Source organism: Agelaius phoeniceus, chromosome 5 (genome assembly GCF_051311805.1).
Source record: "Agelaius phoeniceus isolate bAgePho1 chromosome 5, bAgePho1.hap1, whole genome shotgun sequence".
Taxonomy (NCBI): domain Eukaryota; kingdom Metazoa; phylum Chordata; class Aves; order Passeriformes; family Icteridae; genus Agelaius; species Agelaius phoeniceus.
In genome coordinates, this window is record NC_135269.1 from 12888326 (window position 1) to 12905323 (window position 16998).

The window sequence follows — 16998 nt, forward strand, 5'->3', positions numbered from 1 at the left end:
TTGAGAACTTAATGTAGTTTTCAGTCCAAAAGTGTGCCTTTCTCACATATTTTAAGCTAGCCTATTGTTCTATTATTCCTAAACTGTACACTGTGTTTCCTTTAGCCAAAGCTGACTGGTTTTTCCTGAATACATCTTCTAGCTTTAAACTTTTGCCAAGTTGTGTTTTTTTGGGATGCATTCCTTAAAGGCAAAGGGACTAACTTCCTGATGGTATCTGTTTTCTTTTCTTTCCTCTGCAGGTTTAAGTTGTAACTGGGTATCTTGTTATCAGAAGCAAAATGAATAACTCAACGTACATAAACTCTTCCTCTGAAAATGTGATGGCCTTGGAGAGCCCCTATAAAACTGTTGAGGTGGTGTTCATCGTCCTGGTGGCAGGGTCCCTCAGCCTAGTCACCATAATTGGGAACATCCTGGTCATGGTGTCAATCAAAGTCAACAGGCACCTCCAGACTGTCAACAATTATTTCCTGTTCAGCCTGGCCTGCGCTGACTTGATCATCGGCATCTTTTCCATGAACCTGTACACCCTGTACACTGTGATAGGCTACTGGCCCTTGGGGCCCGTGGTGTGTGACCTCTGGCTGGCTCTGGACTACGTGGTCAGCAATGCCTCAGTAATGAACCTGCTCATTATCAGTTTTGACAGGTACTTTTGTGTCACCAAGCCCCTGACGTATCCCGTGAAGCGGACCACCAAGATGGCCGGCATGATGATCGCAGCCGCCTGGGTGCTGTCCTTCATCCTCTGGGCCCCTGCAATTCTCTTCTGGCAATTCATTGTGGGAGGAAGGACTGTCCCAGACGGGGACTGCTACATCCAGTTTTTTTCCAACCCTGCTGTCACTTTTGGCACTGCCATTGCAGCCTTCTATTTGCCCGTTATCATCATGACTGTCCTTTACTGGCAAATCTCCCGAGCCAGTAAGAGTCGGATAAAGAAAGGAAAAAAGGAAGCTGCCCAAAACCAAGAAACAGTTTCCCCCAGCCTTGTTCAAGGTAAAATAGTGAAACCAAACAACAACAATATCCCGACCAGTGGGGATGGGTTGGAGCACAGCAAAATTCAGAATGGAAAAACCAGTGAGGAGACTGTGACCAATAACTGTGTTCAAGGGGAGAAGGAGAGCTCCAACGACTCCACCTCCATCAGTGCGGTCGCTTCCAACTTGAAAGAGGATGAAGCTACCAAAGATGCCAGACAGGCTTCTGCCTCCCAAGACCATGTCAAAGCAGAGAACTCCAAGCTGACATGCATCAGGATAGCCACCAAGTCCCAAAAGGGGGACTGCTGTGCCCCTACAAACACTACCGTGGAGATCGTTGGCACAAACGGGGAGGAGAAGCAGAACAGCGTGGCCCGGAAAATCGTCAAGATGACAAAGCAGCCAGCCAAAAAGAAACCACCCCCTTCTAGAGAGAAAAAGGTGACAAGGACGATTCTGGCCATCCTCCTGGCCTTCATCATCACCTGGACCCCATACAATGTGATGGTGCTCATCAACAGCTTCTGCACATCCTGCATCCCCGGCACTGTGTGGACCCTGGGTTACTGGCTCTGTTACATCAACAGCACCGTCAACCCCGCCTGCTACGCGCTCTGCAACGCCACCTTCAAGAAGACCTTTAAGGACCTTCTCATGTGTCATTACAAGAATATAGGAGCTACAAGGTAAAAATGATAATGAAAATGATTGTGGAAAGGGTGGAAAAGTTCCAAATTAAATTTAAAAAAACCCTTTGATGCTACAGCACTTTATGGTCTTCAATGGAATGTGCAATCCAGGATGTTAGTGGAAGTACTGATAAGGGGCATCAGCTGTACCCCTGAGGACTACACTTTAAAGCATTTTTTTAAATAAATGAAAATAAATCTTTGGGACACAGGGATGTTTGAGATATAATTCAAGTGTGTGGACTGGAGGCACAGTTCCTTACTTTCTGAGAGTATTCTGCAGAAGGGCTTTCAAGTCTATGATTTTTGGTCATTCTGTGTAAAATACTTGTTCTTTCATTCTCTTTTTCTTGTTTTTTTTTTCCTGTGTGTGTTTATTACGTCTTCATCCAGGTAAAAAAAAAAAAAAAAACAAACCCAAATTTTAATAATAACTGTGTGGAAGAGCCATAGGAGTTTGGAAGATCATTGCATAATCCAAATCAATCATGGCAGAAATTTTCTAAAGCTCAAAGTTGTCTAAAGCTGTTTTGCCACTGTCATGTAAGATGCTTAATGTTAGGTAAATCATGATGGAAGTTTTTTATGTTGTTTATAACACCACCATTTCCAAAACCACATCAGTTCTGAAAGTGTTCTTATGCACAACATGTAATCATTGTATATTGTTCCAAGTCTGCTGCTTGCCCCATCCCAGGGGCTTTTGTTCTGTGACTACTTCACCATGTCAAGATCAAAGTGAAAAGACTTGGTCTCGTCCAGATATTGCTACATGCCAAGACTTCTTCAGCATCCATGTAAACCAAAGCTTTTGAGACGATTTTGTTCATTTTATTCGTCACATGACACCAACCTGTGGATTTGTCTTTTACCTTCATCAGCCTTTTCTTCCTTTCTGTACCTTACTTGTCCAGGGCAAGAATGAACATCAAAAGAAGCCGTAAATTTAAAGGTCTCATCCAGTGGTGGCCACCATGGTGGCCATGGGTCTCAGCTGAAAAATAGAAAGATTATTACTAAAAAATGAAAAGCTACATCCATTTAAAGTTGGATGTACAGATGAAGAGGTATGTTGAGGCTTCACAGAATGAATAGTTAATATTAGATGACCATGCTCTTAACCTGTCAAAAAATAATTTTATGATTAATTTATTGAGGTAAAGAGTAAGATAGACTGACATACCCACTTGGATCAAGCTCTGCTAAGCCCTTAGTGTGAAAATGGGGTCCTTTCTGGGTGAATCCTGCACAAGATGTTTGCTTTTTGGAAAAATATTGGTCACGTTGCCTTGTACTACCTGAGAGCCATATTTTGACTGTAAGTCAAGGGGTAACACTAATAAAAATGCAGACAGGAAAACTGTGATTATAGAAAAACAGATACTAAAATAGTCTTGATGGGAGTCTGGCAAGGGTTAAGTTCAAATATTTTTTGTTACTCTACTCTAGGTGAAATTTAGATCATTTCTGCCTGACAAAGAATTTCGTATTCCAATATTTGATATTTACTGTAGCAAAACAAAACATTTTGTGGACAGGTCAGAGCGTATCAGATTATTGAAAACAGATTGTCTGGGAGTCATGCACAATTTATTTACCTCCTTCTTAGTACCTCTAACTTCCAGGCCCTAACAAAGGTACATTTATATGTTTTCTTACCCAAAAAGAGCATAGACAGTGTCCTGAGGATCTCTTTTCTGGAGTGAGCACCACCCACAAAACAGGACACAAATTGATTTGGTTATTTCATGCTACAACTATAGAATATTCCAAAATAGCAGCCTCTGAGATTACAGAGAAATTAATCTTGCAGAATTAAGTTTTACATTTGACAAGCTTAATGGAAGACAGTGTCAAAGCACTCTGCTATCATGACAATTTTCATGTTTTGCAGCACAAGTTCCCAGCAGAAAGCGAAAATGAGCAGGATTAAACTGCAGTAAATTAAGGCCATGTTAAATTCCGGATTAACATGTTTTAATATGAAGTCATTGAATTTATACCCCTAGTGATTTCATCCTAATATAACTGTCTACAGCCAGGGATCTAATTTTGCAACCCTCACTTGACTTGAGTCATATCTACTATCACTGTTTTAATCTTCCTGCTTGTAAGGAAGAATAACTAAATGACAAAGCTTGCCAAAATGTGCACTGCTTGCCTTTTAAAACTTCATTCACATTTATCTTGACAGGTCAAAGGAAGGACTTAACACATTCCTAGGTTGTTCAGTCTCTTACAGTGTTAGAAAAATCCATATAAAATCCCGAGATAGAATAAAATCAAATATGTTCAATTTCTAAATCTGACTTCTTTAGAAAAGTTTCATAAAAGAAACACACCTGCTTCTTTCTTTCAGCAAGTGCTGTGGGTATCAATAGCACAGGTACTCAAATTGGGAAATAATGGTTTGTATAGCCATACTTAATCTTTTAACTCTGGTTTTCTGGCAGGCCTGCAAATCCCTTATTCTCACATTTGAAGCCATCACTTGTTCATAATGAATTTATCAAACAGATAAGGACACTCCTACAGGTTAAGAAGTGTGACAGATAGATTGCAATTATAGTCCTTCATCATGTGATATGATGACACTCAAAATACCACAGAAAAAAAAGTATTTTGGGGCCAGCATTCATGAAAAAAAATACAAGCAAAGGAAAAACATAATTTAGAAGTTTTCCAGCACTTTTCCCTACCACCACCATCACTTTTGATCTCGAAAGATGCTTTGATTTGTGTTATAGTATATTTAAAAGGCTTGCAGGACACAATCCTCTGTGTTTCCACCCTGTAACAGTTTATGGTACATTTACATTTGAAGACAATTAAACAGTGTAAAAATAGATGACATAGTGCACCTATGTATGGATCCACAGGCATGCAAACACACACCCCTACACGGTTTATATACATGAAAAATAACCAACTAATATTCAAGATATTGCATGGAGCCGTGTCTGCCTAGTGTGCATTGCCAGCTGCTGGGAGGTGCAGAGCCAACACTTACTGCACTGTCTCACCCCTCCTGAAGGCAGAGAAGAGGCAAAACGTGCCCTCAGATTTTGGGAGCCTCTTGGGTCTTCAGGTGCCTGTGGCTCAGTAAGACAAAAATGTGCTCATGGTCCAGAACCGCAAAATAATTTCTTCTTGAATATCCTTTGAGCTTTCATGTCTTTCCTTTGTGTCCCAAACCATGTTCACCAGGTTTCACTTCCCTCCTGAGTGATAGATCTGCAGGATCTAGATGTCAGTCTTGAAGAGCAGCTCTCCCTGGGTAACCTCGGCTTCCCTGGCTGTCACCTGCACCCTGAGGTCCCCAAGGTGGCCCTGCTGCTGGAGCTGCCTCATCTTCACCTTCAGCTTGGCCAGAGGATCCCAGCAGCACATCCACGCCGTGTGCTGTGCTGGCCGCTTCTGTCTCACACAGAAATCCAGAACACTGTGCAGGTGACCCATGAGAACAAAAAGATAAAGCAAAAACATCCCAAAAACAATAACCGACAACAAAAAATTGCAGCTAGAACTTCTTGCCCCCTCCTTTTCTTCCTCTTTCATTATTTCCAGAAAGAGGCAGCCCACAGGGAGTGATTTGTGTTGTCATGGGACAGCCCTACCTTCATGCTCCAGGAAGAGAATGGCTACTTGGAGATGCATCAATCCAGTGGGCAACTTTTCTGAATATTAAAGATGTCTGTGGTCAAAGAGAAAGGAAGAAAGGAAGAAAGAAAGAAAGAAAAATAAAGAGAAAGATAAAGAAAAAAAAGGAAAAGGAAAAGGAAAAGGAAAAGGAAAAGGAAAAGGAAAAGGAAAAGGAAGAAAGAAAGAAAGCGAGAAAGCTGAAGCAATGTTTAAAATCTGTTTTCCAGTGAGAACAAAATCTAAGAAAAACTTGTCAGCATTCTTTCTGTTTGAGATTTTCATTTGATTTATTAGGAGTCATAGGATCTATGGAACGATAGCAAAGTATTTGAATGTTGCCTGATGAAAGGCAGTCCAAAGACAACAAACACATCTATATAGGTCAGATTGCTTTATCTTGCTTTCTTTCATTGGGTTTTTTTGCTGTACAAAAGCTCACAGGGATGGGAGTGTTCAAGTGGACCCCAGAGATCAGTTGTTTGGCATTCACAAAGCATGAAGGGGACAAAAGCAAGTGCTAAATCTATCAGCCCTCTACTTTATACTCTTCTGGTGGAGAAAACCGTATTGACAAGAAGAGGTGCCTTCAAGAAGTGTGGCTGTGGTGAAAGCAGCCCACACACCACTGAAGAGACCCTTAAACTGGCCCAGCAGCTCCTGGCCTCTCATCCAGGGATAGGAGCAGGAGGGCAGAGAATTTTTTTTTTTTTATTTTATCTCCTTATGGATTTGAATGTGTCCATCTGCCTATGGGACTTGCTAGCAAACTCACTGTCCCCTTCCCCAGTTTTGACTGATTTTGATCTCTGTTCTTCATTCCTATGAATGGGACATTCCTAAGTTTGATTGAGTGTTGCTGCAGGACACAGCTCCCAGTTTCTCCTTTGGTGCTGGGGTGGCACACTTTGAATTTTTCACCTCTGCTGAGAGTACCTCTCCTTGCCACAAAATTAATCATGGCAGTGGACTAGCAGGACTGAATAGGTAAAGCATCCTGACAGCAACGTGCTGGAAACCTGACATGATGCTGGGGGCAGGAGTGGAGCAGAGCCATGCTGATGTTTTTTCTCTCTCCCCTAAAAATACTTTGGAAAAATCTTTATTTTTTGACAAATTGTAGAGTTTCTGGGGACTAGAATATAAAGTTTTACATAAAAAAAAGGGCAGGGAAACAAACTCTGGCCCTGTGCATGGGGGTGTTTGCTGACAGTGAGTTTGGAGTTTAATAGTCCCAGATGACAGCAGTGCAAGTGGTAAAAATTAAGAGGCTTGAAAGGAGTTAGCTTTTCTTTCACTACAGACACTTACAAGGGTATGATTTCTATACAATATTCCTTTTTCAGTTCTGGTATGTTACAAAATGCTCTAGACTTTTAAGAAATCTTTCTTTTTTAAAGTTTGTAGAGAACCTTGCCTTGAAGGAACCTCAGAGATGGTTTTCAATTTTCTGTGGCCTCTCTTTCTCTGCCTGTTTTTGCTCTTCTGCCACAGATTTACTAAAAAGCTTTCCTCCTTACTTTAACAAGTGCCACCTGTGTTACAGCTACAGGCTTGTAGTTTCACTTGCCTTTCAGGCACTGTGAATGCTGGTATTTAACCTCTCTAACCCCACCCAAAAACTGCCTTCCCTAGCACACAGCATCCTCCTCCACTGAAGCCCAAGTTACTGTGTGGGCTGACAAGTTCCATAAATCCTTTCTGCATGGGTTTTAAATTGGAAGTAAAACAAACCCTCCAATGAAACAAAGCCAAATCAGTTCCTTTGGTCCCCAGTTGTGTTATCTCTGTGTTAGGCACAACGGCGGATAATGTCCAAGAGTGAATGTGCTCATAGTGAGATATCATGCTGCCACATGCACAGATTAATTTTCTGCTCTGTGCAACAGAAAGGCAGCCCTGCCTTCCCTTGAATCCCCTTTCATTCATGAGCTTACTGGCAGAGTATTCACTGAGAGCCCAAACCTAAGAATGTAATTACAGCAAGGCCGAGTTGAACATCTACCACAACCAATGCAATTATTTCTCCTATATTTTTACTTCCCTCCTTTTGCAATGGCTTCTTTTGCTGCACTGTGGAGCCAGTGGGTTACAGGAGCATATCAGTCCTCCCAGGCCTCATATTTCAGAGTACTGGGTAGATTTGTTAAACACATTTCATTCCAGTGATAACCAAATAAAAGAAAATAAATTCTGGTGTCTTTTTGCCTTCCAAAGTCCTGCATTACCTGAAGAGTGCCATTCAGTAACTACTCTTTTTGGTCTTTCCACTGTGAGTTTCTTTTCTTTTCTCTTTTTTTTTTTTTTTCTCTGTATCATACTTGCCAAGAAGCACACAGAAACCATTTGAAACCATGTTGTGAAATGTCCCAAAGTGCTCTGACTCTGGCAAAAGCAGCTCTGTGTGGTACGTGAGGCAGTGTGATCACAGCCCGTGTCACAGTGCCCTTGGAAGGAAGAATTTATTTAAGATATTAAACACCGAGTGTTTAATATCTGTGCTGACTCACCTGACAGCACTGGAGAGAGCACAGGGAGACAAGGTTGGTGTGTTCTTACTGGCAAAGGGACTAGCAAGTCACAGCTGGATTGCCTTTCTGCTTCCCCCAGCTCGTGGAGGCTTCAGGGAAGAGGTGGGGATTTCTGCCCCCTCTGGAGACTCTCTCTCCACCTCCACTCCAAAGACAGCCCTTCCCTGAAGCACACCCTGGCAGCAGTGGCAGGAAAAGTAATAAAAACACTGGTGGGAGTGCCATGGCTGCCAATCAACAGACATCCTTCTATCCTATCCCTTATCTCTGGTGCCACTTAGCTGAGGTGGTTGGCAAGAGATCAGCAATTTGTAAATACCTTTAAATAGTGTGTTTTAACATGACCAACACCATATCTTGACTGTGTAAAAAATAATACAGTATGTGTAATACTATCCAGATAAGCTTATAATGTAAATATATCTACAATGAATGTCAAATTATGCTTTGAGCTCTATGTATGAGGAAGAACCTCATCTCTTCTTGAGATCTTTTTTAACTTAACAATATGAAAAACTTGTTATTCATTTATATATATATATATGTATTTTAAAAAAAAACCTGCATTCTTTTCTTCAAAAGAAAATACTACTGCAAGAAAGAAGGAATGCATTACATGTATGTGATCTCCAAAATCATGTGGTAAAACCAGGAACTGAGAATCTTACAAGCAGGGGACTGGTCAAATTCTTGATGCCGTACATTTGATCTCATATAAATAAGATAAGCACAAGTTTATGGTTAGCTGTGTAAAGCTGACTCACTTGATTATATATACATTATAGATATATATTTATATATGCTGTATAGATATACATATATTATACACAACATTCATACAGTGGAAGCAAAGTTTGATTAAGTTATATTAACTGGGAATTTGGATGTAATGTTGTGTTCCATTTGGAGGAAAAATGTCTGTGTTATTCAGCAGCATTTGTTATACAAGATGAAGAAAGAAGGTACTTCATCAAAACAAGCCGTGAAGGAATAAGATTATGAGGGTTTGAAACATTTTGGAGAGACAAATAAAATTACATGCAATATATATGTATGTACTTCTGCTGAGTTGTATTCCTAGTTAAAGCATTGCATTAAACAGAGAATTATAATAGTAAAAATGTGTTTGTATGTGGAATCTCTGTTTATTTAATCTTTCTTCTGACTGAACTACTCTGTGAAATGTAATGGTGATAGATGGAGAAAAATGGTTTTCCTCCAGTAGCTGCAGGCTGAGAATGTCTGTAGTAATCAGGAAAAAAAATTCTAAGCTTATTTTCCCTGACTTCCTTGGCCAATGTGAAGTTCAAGAAGGATCTCAAGTGCAACTCCACATTTTCTTGTTTTGTCCACATCTTTGTTCCTCCTTCAGAAAATATCACTTTAACCACAATGTCCCTTGAACATTCTGACAAGGGCTTCCAATAGAACATTCCTCCAGATATTTCTGTCACCCAAGTGTTGAAAAGCAATAGGTAAGATTCTTTTGTAGCTGTCCTGTTATATTCAAGCAAAATAAAATTTTAACTTTGAGGGGAGATGGCACCACTAACAACCAAATACTTACTGAGCTCCCTTTGCCTTGTGAATGCAAACCTGTCTGCATGGCATGCTCAGAAATAATCTAGAAGAAGAGATAAAGAAATAAGGTGCATAGTCAGCTTCTCAGGGTCCCAGGACATTGTTTCACCCCCACTTCAGAAGCAGACAGGGCTCAGAAGCAGCAAAGGGATCCAGTGGTGGTGGTGACTGGGGACCATGGCTGCCCAGGTAAATCTGGATTTTGGAGCACAGTCAGCCTATCAGTTTGACAAGTGATTGAAGGGTAGATCTCTTGGGCGTGGTGCATCAGCTCTGTCTGGGTCAGGATACTTTTGTCCACCTGCTCCAAAAAAGACATTTTAATAAAGTGGCCTATGTTGGCTTCCTTTTCCTAATTTTTCCTTCTAAAATTTGAGGATCCTCACTGTTTCCAGCTTTACAGGACTTTAAACCTGTCTCAACCTCTCTGCCAAAGACTTTCTGCCTCTGCCATTTGCTCTACTGTTTCTTCAGCCCAAGCTCACCTTCAGCCATTTCACCCTTCCTCTTCACCTCTCCACAATGAAAATGAGAAAAACCAGATTTTCACCTGCTTTTGTCTCAGAGAAATCAGATAAATTGGTGTTTTATAATACATTTATTTACTTGTACTTGTCCTATATCTAAGCCCCTTTGCACCCTGCAGAGCAGGGACACTACTGATAGGCTGCAAGGTGGGAAAATTTTAAGGGGTAGATCCTGATGGTCAAAAGACATTTGTAAAAATTACAACAGAGACACAAGCAGGTACCTGAGATCTGTTTTCCCAAGGCACAAGTATATTCAGCATGCACATTTCTTATTTATACATGTATTTCAGATCCACATTGCAGAAACACATAGCTAAGGCTACCTGTAAATTCAGAGCACTGATGCTAAACTTTTGTTTGTCTTCCCACACATATTTTGAAAACTTTTTTTGCCAGTGCTGATTGTACACAGTAGAAAAGATACATGGATATGCCAGATTACCTGCCAGAGCCATTCACTCACACTCACAGTTTCACCACCAGTCTGTGAACAAAGTTACCTTTTTCTTTAAGAGAGTAGAATTATGCTTAGCACAATAAAAATGACCACCCCAATCTTTAAGTACAGACAGTAATATTTGCAGTTAATGTAATATTTAATAATGCACATCATCTCCCCTCTGGAGAGACATTTTGAGACAATGCCACCAGGCCAGAAGTTTCTTTATTAAGTGTTTCTCTTTGAGGCCATTTATTAGCAGAAAAAAATTAGGTAAAGTGTAGCTACCTACTTCACCCTGAGTTCTGGGAGCACTCTAAGAAAATCAAAACAGAGAAATGCTGCTATTTAGTTAATCCATTACCACTGTCTCTAGCCCTTTGCCAAGCATTGAATGCCCCATCTAGACATGGGAACCTACTTGGCAGCACCAGGACATTGACACCTTCTTCTCCATGGAGCTTGCCAACTTCACTTCTGCCAACACACAGAATGAGGGAAAAGAATAAAATCAGCAAGACTGATATCCAAGAATTGGAGAGACAAAAATACCCCTTTCCTTCTGCTCTCAGTCATTGTTCTGTCTTGCCACCCTCTCCTTCCTTGTTTTGGTTCTTCCTCACCTGCCTCTGACAAGTCTCATCCACCTCTCCAGGTTTCTCTCTCTCATTAACAGCTTGCTAAAGATGCTAAATAAATCACTACAAAATCAAAGCCTTTGGCTTAAAAATGCAAAGCAATGTAAGAGGGAAATAGATAAGAAGGAATGCCTCAAAAAACTCTGGAGTTAATTCATTTAGTTTAGGAACCAAAGGTTTTCCCTGACTCCCCCCATAATCCCTACTATCATTTTGCCTGCAGTTGAAAAACACTTATAAACAGGGCTGAGCAGAGATTATTAAATCCATATGGCACAGGAGCAATATTCCTAAACAGAAGCATTGCCAATGGCAGCTGCACCAAATCATTTTCTGGAACTAGAGACACAATGGATCTGTGGTTTTGCAAAATTCCTCCTACTAAAATGCAGCCTAATGAAAGAATAGGGAGCAAGGTCAAAGCAGTTAAATCTCTCCAGCACAGACCTACCTTAGCTCCCATTACAGATGGGAAGACTAAGCAGTGCCAGGAGCAAAAAGGAGCAAGAATTCTGTAAAAGTTGCACTATTTGGGACAAATTAAGATATTCTGGGGTTGTCTAGCTGGGTTGTCATTTTGGGTAAGAAGAGCTAAGCTTCTGTCAAGTTTGAATATCTTTCAACAAGGAGGGTTAGGCTTCAGCATTCCTGCCAAGAGATAAGGATGAGAGCAGAATTCAGTGTATACAGGCTTAGTTATTAAAATAGTGGATGTTCAGGATGTTCCACAGAAAATATAAACAAGACTTATCAAATATGGACATCAAATCCCAGATTCTGTTATGCTGTCTTTCTAAAATGAAAAACAAACCAAAAGTTTCCAAGTGTTTTAATTGGTATATTTTCCATTACAGGGAATGTAATTTCCTTGTATGGAAAAAAGTCACCATAATTTTATAAAAGGGAGGGTTGAAGTCTTCTGTTCATGCTGAGAAGACATGAACTAGACAACTACAAAATGATGGAGTTGGTTGGGAACGTTCTAGTGAAACTTTTTCCTGCTATAAAATTCTGATTTGTTAATTTTAGGTTTTTTTGGGGGGGGGTGTGTGGAAGTGGGGTGGGTAAAGCAAGACAAGACTGAGGGGAGACCTCACTGCAGGTGAAGTCTTACAACTTACAACCTTACAACTTCCTCATCAGAGGAAGAGGAGGGGAGACACTGATCTCTGCTCTGTGGTGAGCAGTGACAAGACCCAAGGGAATGGCCTGAAGTCGTGTCAGAGGAGGTTTGGGTTGGATATCAGGAAAATATTCTTCATCCAGAGTGTGATAGGGCACCAGAACGGGCTCCCCAGGGCAGTGGTCACAGCATCAGCCTCACAGAGTTCAAGAAGCATTTGAACAATAGTCTTGGGCACATGGTGTGGCTCCAGGGGATGGTGCTATGCAAGGTCAGGAGTTGGACCCAATGATCCTTGAGGGTCCCTTCCAACTCAGCTTATTCTGTGATTTCAAAGGAATTCCTGGTTTTGAAATGCTCTAGGAAAAAAAAAGGGATAAGTTTTATGGCTTATGCACAGCCTTGAGCAGTGGCCAACCAGAGGCATGCACCAGGCTAGAACAAGCATACGCAGGTTTCCATAGCATTGCACAGAGAACAGGAATGACCACGATTTTTGTTATGGGCAAACTTGGGTCATAATCCAGAGCAAACAATCAGCATGATTATGCTTTTATGAACACCTATAGAACACCTGCTCCTCTAATGCCTGGGAGCCTGCAAAGAGGAATATGTGCTCTAAAAGAGACAAGCTACAATACGTGTTAATCCCTTGGCAGACACAGTTCAGAGTGGAAAGGGCTGGAAAGTGAAAGTCAATGGTGTTTGCAAAGAACAGTGAAGCCACAGAGGAAATGAGGATGAGGCATGTCACGCTTCATCTGCCAAAAGTAGGACATCCTCCTAGGGGCAATGTAGAAACATAATTTTCCCTTATTTAAGGAACCTTATTTAAATGGGTTGAAGGCCTCTTTGGATACAACTTTTTCTGCCTATACTGATGATGGGGAGAGTCAGGGTGATGGGCTCAGACAACCCTCTTTTGAACAGCTACATCAGACAAGATGCTCCTCAGTCCACAAGTGCACAGCCCTAGGGCTTCATAGGTTTTGTACATGCAGCTGTAACAATAATTATAATAACTGGTGCTATGCTGGGAAAAATGAGGCAGGGGAGGAAAGAAGAGAAATCCATTATGTAAAGGTGCAAACTACATGGGGAGAAAATAAAACGGATTGGTTCTTATGCCTTTGCTCTGTATTCAGGAGTGTCTTTTGTTCTGGGAGAGCATGTGGTTCTTACAGCAGCAAGTTTTGCATGTCCTTGAGCACAGTAGAGCCACCTTTGAGCTAAGTACCCTGAGGGCATGGGAGAACAGCCTTCTTTCCTTACCCTGGGTGCAACGGTCATGGCTGGCATGGACCTGCCCCTCTCATCCCTCTCAAAGGCTCTCTTCATGAGAAGAGAACAAAGCAACAAGGCAGAGAGCTCCAGCCTGGTGCAGTGGAGCTGGAAAGGGCAGAGCAGGACTGTTCTGTTAACAGGATCTGACATCCCCATCACGTTTTCTCCTCTCCATCACTCCCTATCAGGATGCACCCACTGAAGGTGCCAGGAAAGCCACTTCACAATAACATCACCCCACATGAATACTAACCTGAAGTGAGAGGAGCCTTACAAAGGGAACTGAGAACCTGATTGCAAAGGCCCAAAGTGACAATCACTCAAAGGGCAAGGAAGGGACAGGCAGTAGTTTACATGCACTCTTTCCATTTCCATCCACCCCTCCCTCTCTAAGTCTGCATTTTGTAGAGAAACTGATCTGGATTCAATTTCCCACAAGTTGCTGCTCTTCCTGTTATGCTGGACACAGGTTGTGATTGTGATGGATAAGCAATAAATATACTGAATAAAAAAATACACCCTTGGCTGCTAACTTGCCAGAAGAAGCCTTGAGACTGCGGTTTTCACTTTCTGGTTTAAAGTAATTTCCACTGCACACCCTATCTCCTGCTCTATTGCCTTTTGCCTATTGTTCCAGGAAACCTCCTCCAAGGGCCTTTCTTTCTATCAGGTTATGGACTTAATCATGGAACAGTAATTCCTCAGGGGGCCAGACAGTGCTGATTACCTTCTTATAAGATAAAGTTCCCCTCATCTCTAGGGAAGTGCCTCGAAACCACCTCCAATTTCTCCATGGCTAGGAATGATCCCAACCTGTTGATAATGAAATATGTTAATGGCAGTGGGTACTGCTGCCCCAAAGCAAAGCACTTAGAGGAAGAACCGAGATGAAATTCTGAATTTATAGAAAGAGCATTATGAGTTTTATCTTTAATTTCTTCTGTTTTTCATCAGGCCAGTAGCTTATCTGAAAATAAATTCAAATTAATCTTCAACTCAGAGCAAATACAAGCCCAGTAACCATTTGTGAATACATCTCACCCATAAATTTGTCAGTAAATGATTCTAGAGTGAATGTGGCAAAGGGAGCGACGGAGGGGTGTAGTATTATACCTGTAGTGACATAAGCATCAGAAAAGCAATTCAAAACTAGAAATGAAAAATTCAGCAAAATTAAAATTTTATTTAGTACTATCATTTATTCTTTGTGTATGTCATGGTTTTTCTTAATTATTATATGCATTTCTAAATGATGCTGTAATAAATAATGAAATTCATGCTCTGTATAACATAAAATATTGAAAGCCATTTTCAGGATTTCTCATTACATGGAAAGTTGTAGAAACAAGCTTTTGTTCCAGGCTTAAACAAACAAAATAATAATATCCTAGTTTTCCATGAGTTGGAAAACTATTTCAATGTTCCTACTATTTGTGTGTCTGCCTCATGAGCATATACACAGATGTACAACTGAGAAACCTGAAGGCCAGGATGTTGACATTCTAGATATCCCAAAATCGGGCACAGAAGCTGAAGTATAAACAACTATTGTCTCTTCAGTACAAATACATTTCTGAATATTTAAAATTTGTATTCAACCTAACTGTGCAGTGAGGGTGGTTTGAGCAGAGCAAAAGAAAAATCTGCTATTTTAAACCTCAGAAATTTGAAAGTGAAACAGTGAAAGGCAGTACTTTTTCAAAATCTGGGTGGGGGCTTTTGCTGTCCTGATCAGCTCCTCAGCTGGGAGGAGGTGGTGCAGCATCAGCCCACAGCCTGTCTTTCCTGCCTGGTACAAACATTGCTCTCCAAACACCTGGGAGTGATCAACTCCTGTAAGAGTTTAGGCCAGCTGAGCAAGGGCAACAAGAAGGGAACTCTCTTCTCTCCCTGCACATCCTGGGTGCCAAATTCTCTCTACCTCTGTCTCAGGAGCAGAGCTCTGTGCATTGATCAGCGCAATGCAGCTGTCCACCCATGTGGTTATTAATGGCTAATAAACAGCTCGAGCACCCACGAGCTGCATTTTTCTTAGCACCAGCCTGCAATCAATTAAACAACCAGAAGGGCTCCAAGAGGTGCCATCAATTGCAGAAGTTATTACACTCAGGATGTTTCAGTGGGAACTCCCACACAAAGCCATCAGGTGTCAGATGCTGCTGTGTGTTAATCAGGAGCTGGCAGTGGGGTTGGGGCCCCTCGTGGGCACTGCCTGCTGCAGAGTGGCTGCTGCACAGAGCCCCCAACTTCCCTCTGTGCCCAGCTACCTGCATTGCCTGCTCTGTGGCCCTTGGGAATAGGAGAGGAAATTGGAACAGCTTGAAAGAAGCATGGAGAACAAAGCACTGAAAACATTATCTGTGTCTTTGCTCCCAGGAGCAAATCCTGTTTGCTGGTCGAAAAGCCCCAAATATTGGGTGCTTTCCAAGGGAAATATGAGGAAACTTGAGTGAGAAAATGGGATACCATTTTCAGTGCTTCAACAGCTTGCTGTTGGTGTATGTGAAAAAGGCAATTGTAGCAAACACAATGCAAATAAACCTGATTTTAAGACCAGTCCAAAAAAAAAAAAAAAAAGGGTTTGATATAACATTTATGTACAGAAAAGAAAACAAGACAAGACTTATTTTCCTGGTTGTTTTTCCTAATATTATACAAGCTGGGGTTTTTTTCATAGTTTTAGCTAAGTTCTGCAGTGTAAAGCAACTTCCATCCTGGCTTTATGACATCCCTCATACTGAGATTGTAGTGAACAAAGCAGAAGAGAAAGTTGATTGACTTCAGGTCACTAGACCACAGCAAGGAGACAAAGTAAGCTAACACCTTCAGCAGAAGTCAGCAATACCTACCAGGTCTCATTTCCCCTGTGCCCACTCTTCTGACATAAGAAACAAAAGTTTCAGCAGAAGTTATAACACAGGAAGACAACAAAACATTCCTCAGATACCCAACTCTTAGCCATAAGGACACAGAAACAGCCATACAAAATGTCAGAGAAAAACACAAATGAGCTAAGAACAACTCACACGGTAGCTGAGCAAGGACTCTGAGTTTGCAAGACTCCCTGTGCAGTGACAGGAGCAGAGGTAGAGGAATAAGTAGAGAACAGGTAAAACATCCCCAGTGGCTAAAGTCTTGCAGCTGCATTGCTAGAGCTGCCTCTGCCTGCAGAGTGCTGTCCATGGAGGGTCTCTGTTCATCCACAAGATCTGCTGGGATTCAAAAACCCATAAACAAATGTCATTGTGCCTATCCATCCCAGTTTCAGCCAAGACAGAGTTAATATTCTTCTCAGGAGCTGTTACAGTGCTGTGGATTTAGAATAAGGTTGTTAACACACTGATGTTTAAGTTGTTGCTAAGTAGTGTTTACCCAAACTCAAGGACTTTTCAGAAAGCAGGTGCAGAAAAGCTGGAGGGGATCATATCCAGGAGAACTGACCCAAAATAACCAAAGGCATGTTCCACAGCACAGAACATCCTGCTCAGTACATGAACTAGGGGGAAATTGGCCAGGGGTGGCAATCAGTGCCCAGGGACAGGCCAGGCACCAGGT

General features: G+C 41.5%; 1 protein-coding gene across 2 annotated transcripts in view; it reads left to right on the forward strand.

The window, feature by feature from the left end:
- Positions 1-8969, forward strand: part of CHRM2 (cholinergic receptor muscarinic 2) — a 90459-nt gene extending 81490 nt beyond the window's left edge. The window contains exons 3-4 of one of the 2 annotated variants that reach the window (XM_077178321.1): positions 243-1675; positions 4886-8969. In XM_077178321.1, the coding sequence (XP_077034436.1) occupies positions 282-1675; positions 4886-4907 (1416 nt within the window). In that variant the 5' untranslated portion in view covers positions 243-281 and the 3' untranslated portion in view covers positions 4908-8969. Of the gene's footprint in view, positions 1-242 lie in introns of both variants that reach the window. The other variant, XM_077178322.1, reaches the window with a different exon arrangement.
- The last annotated feature ends 8029 nt before the right edge of the window (positions 8970-16998 follow it).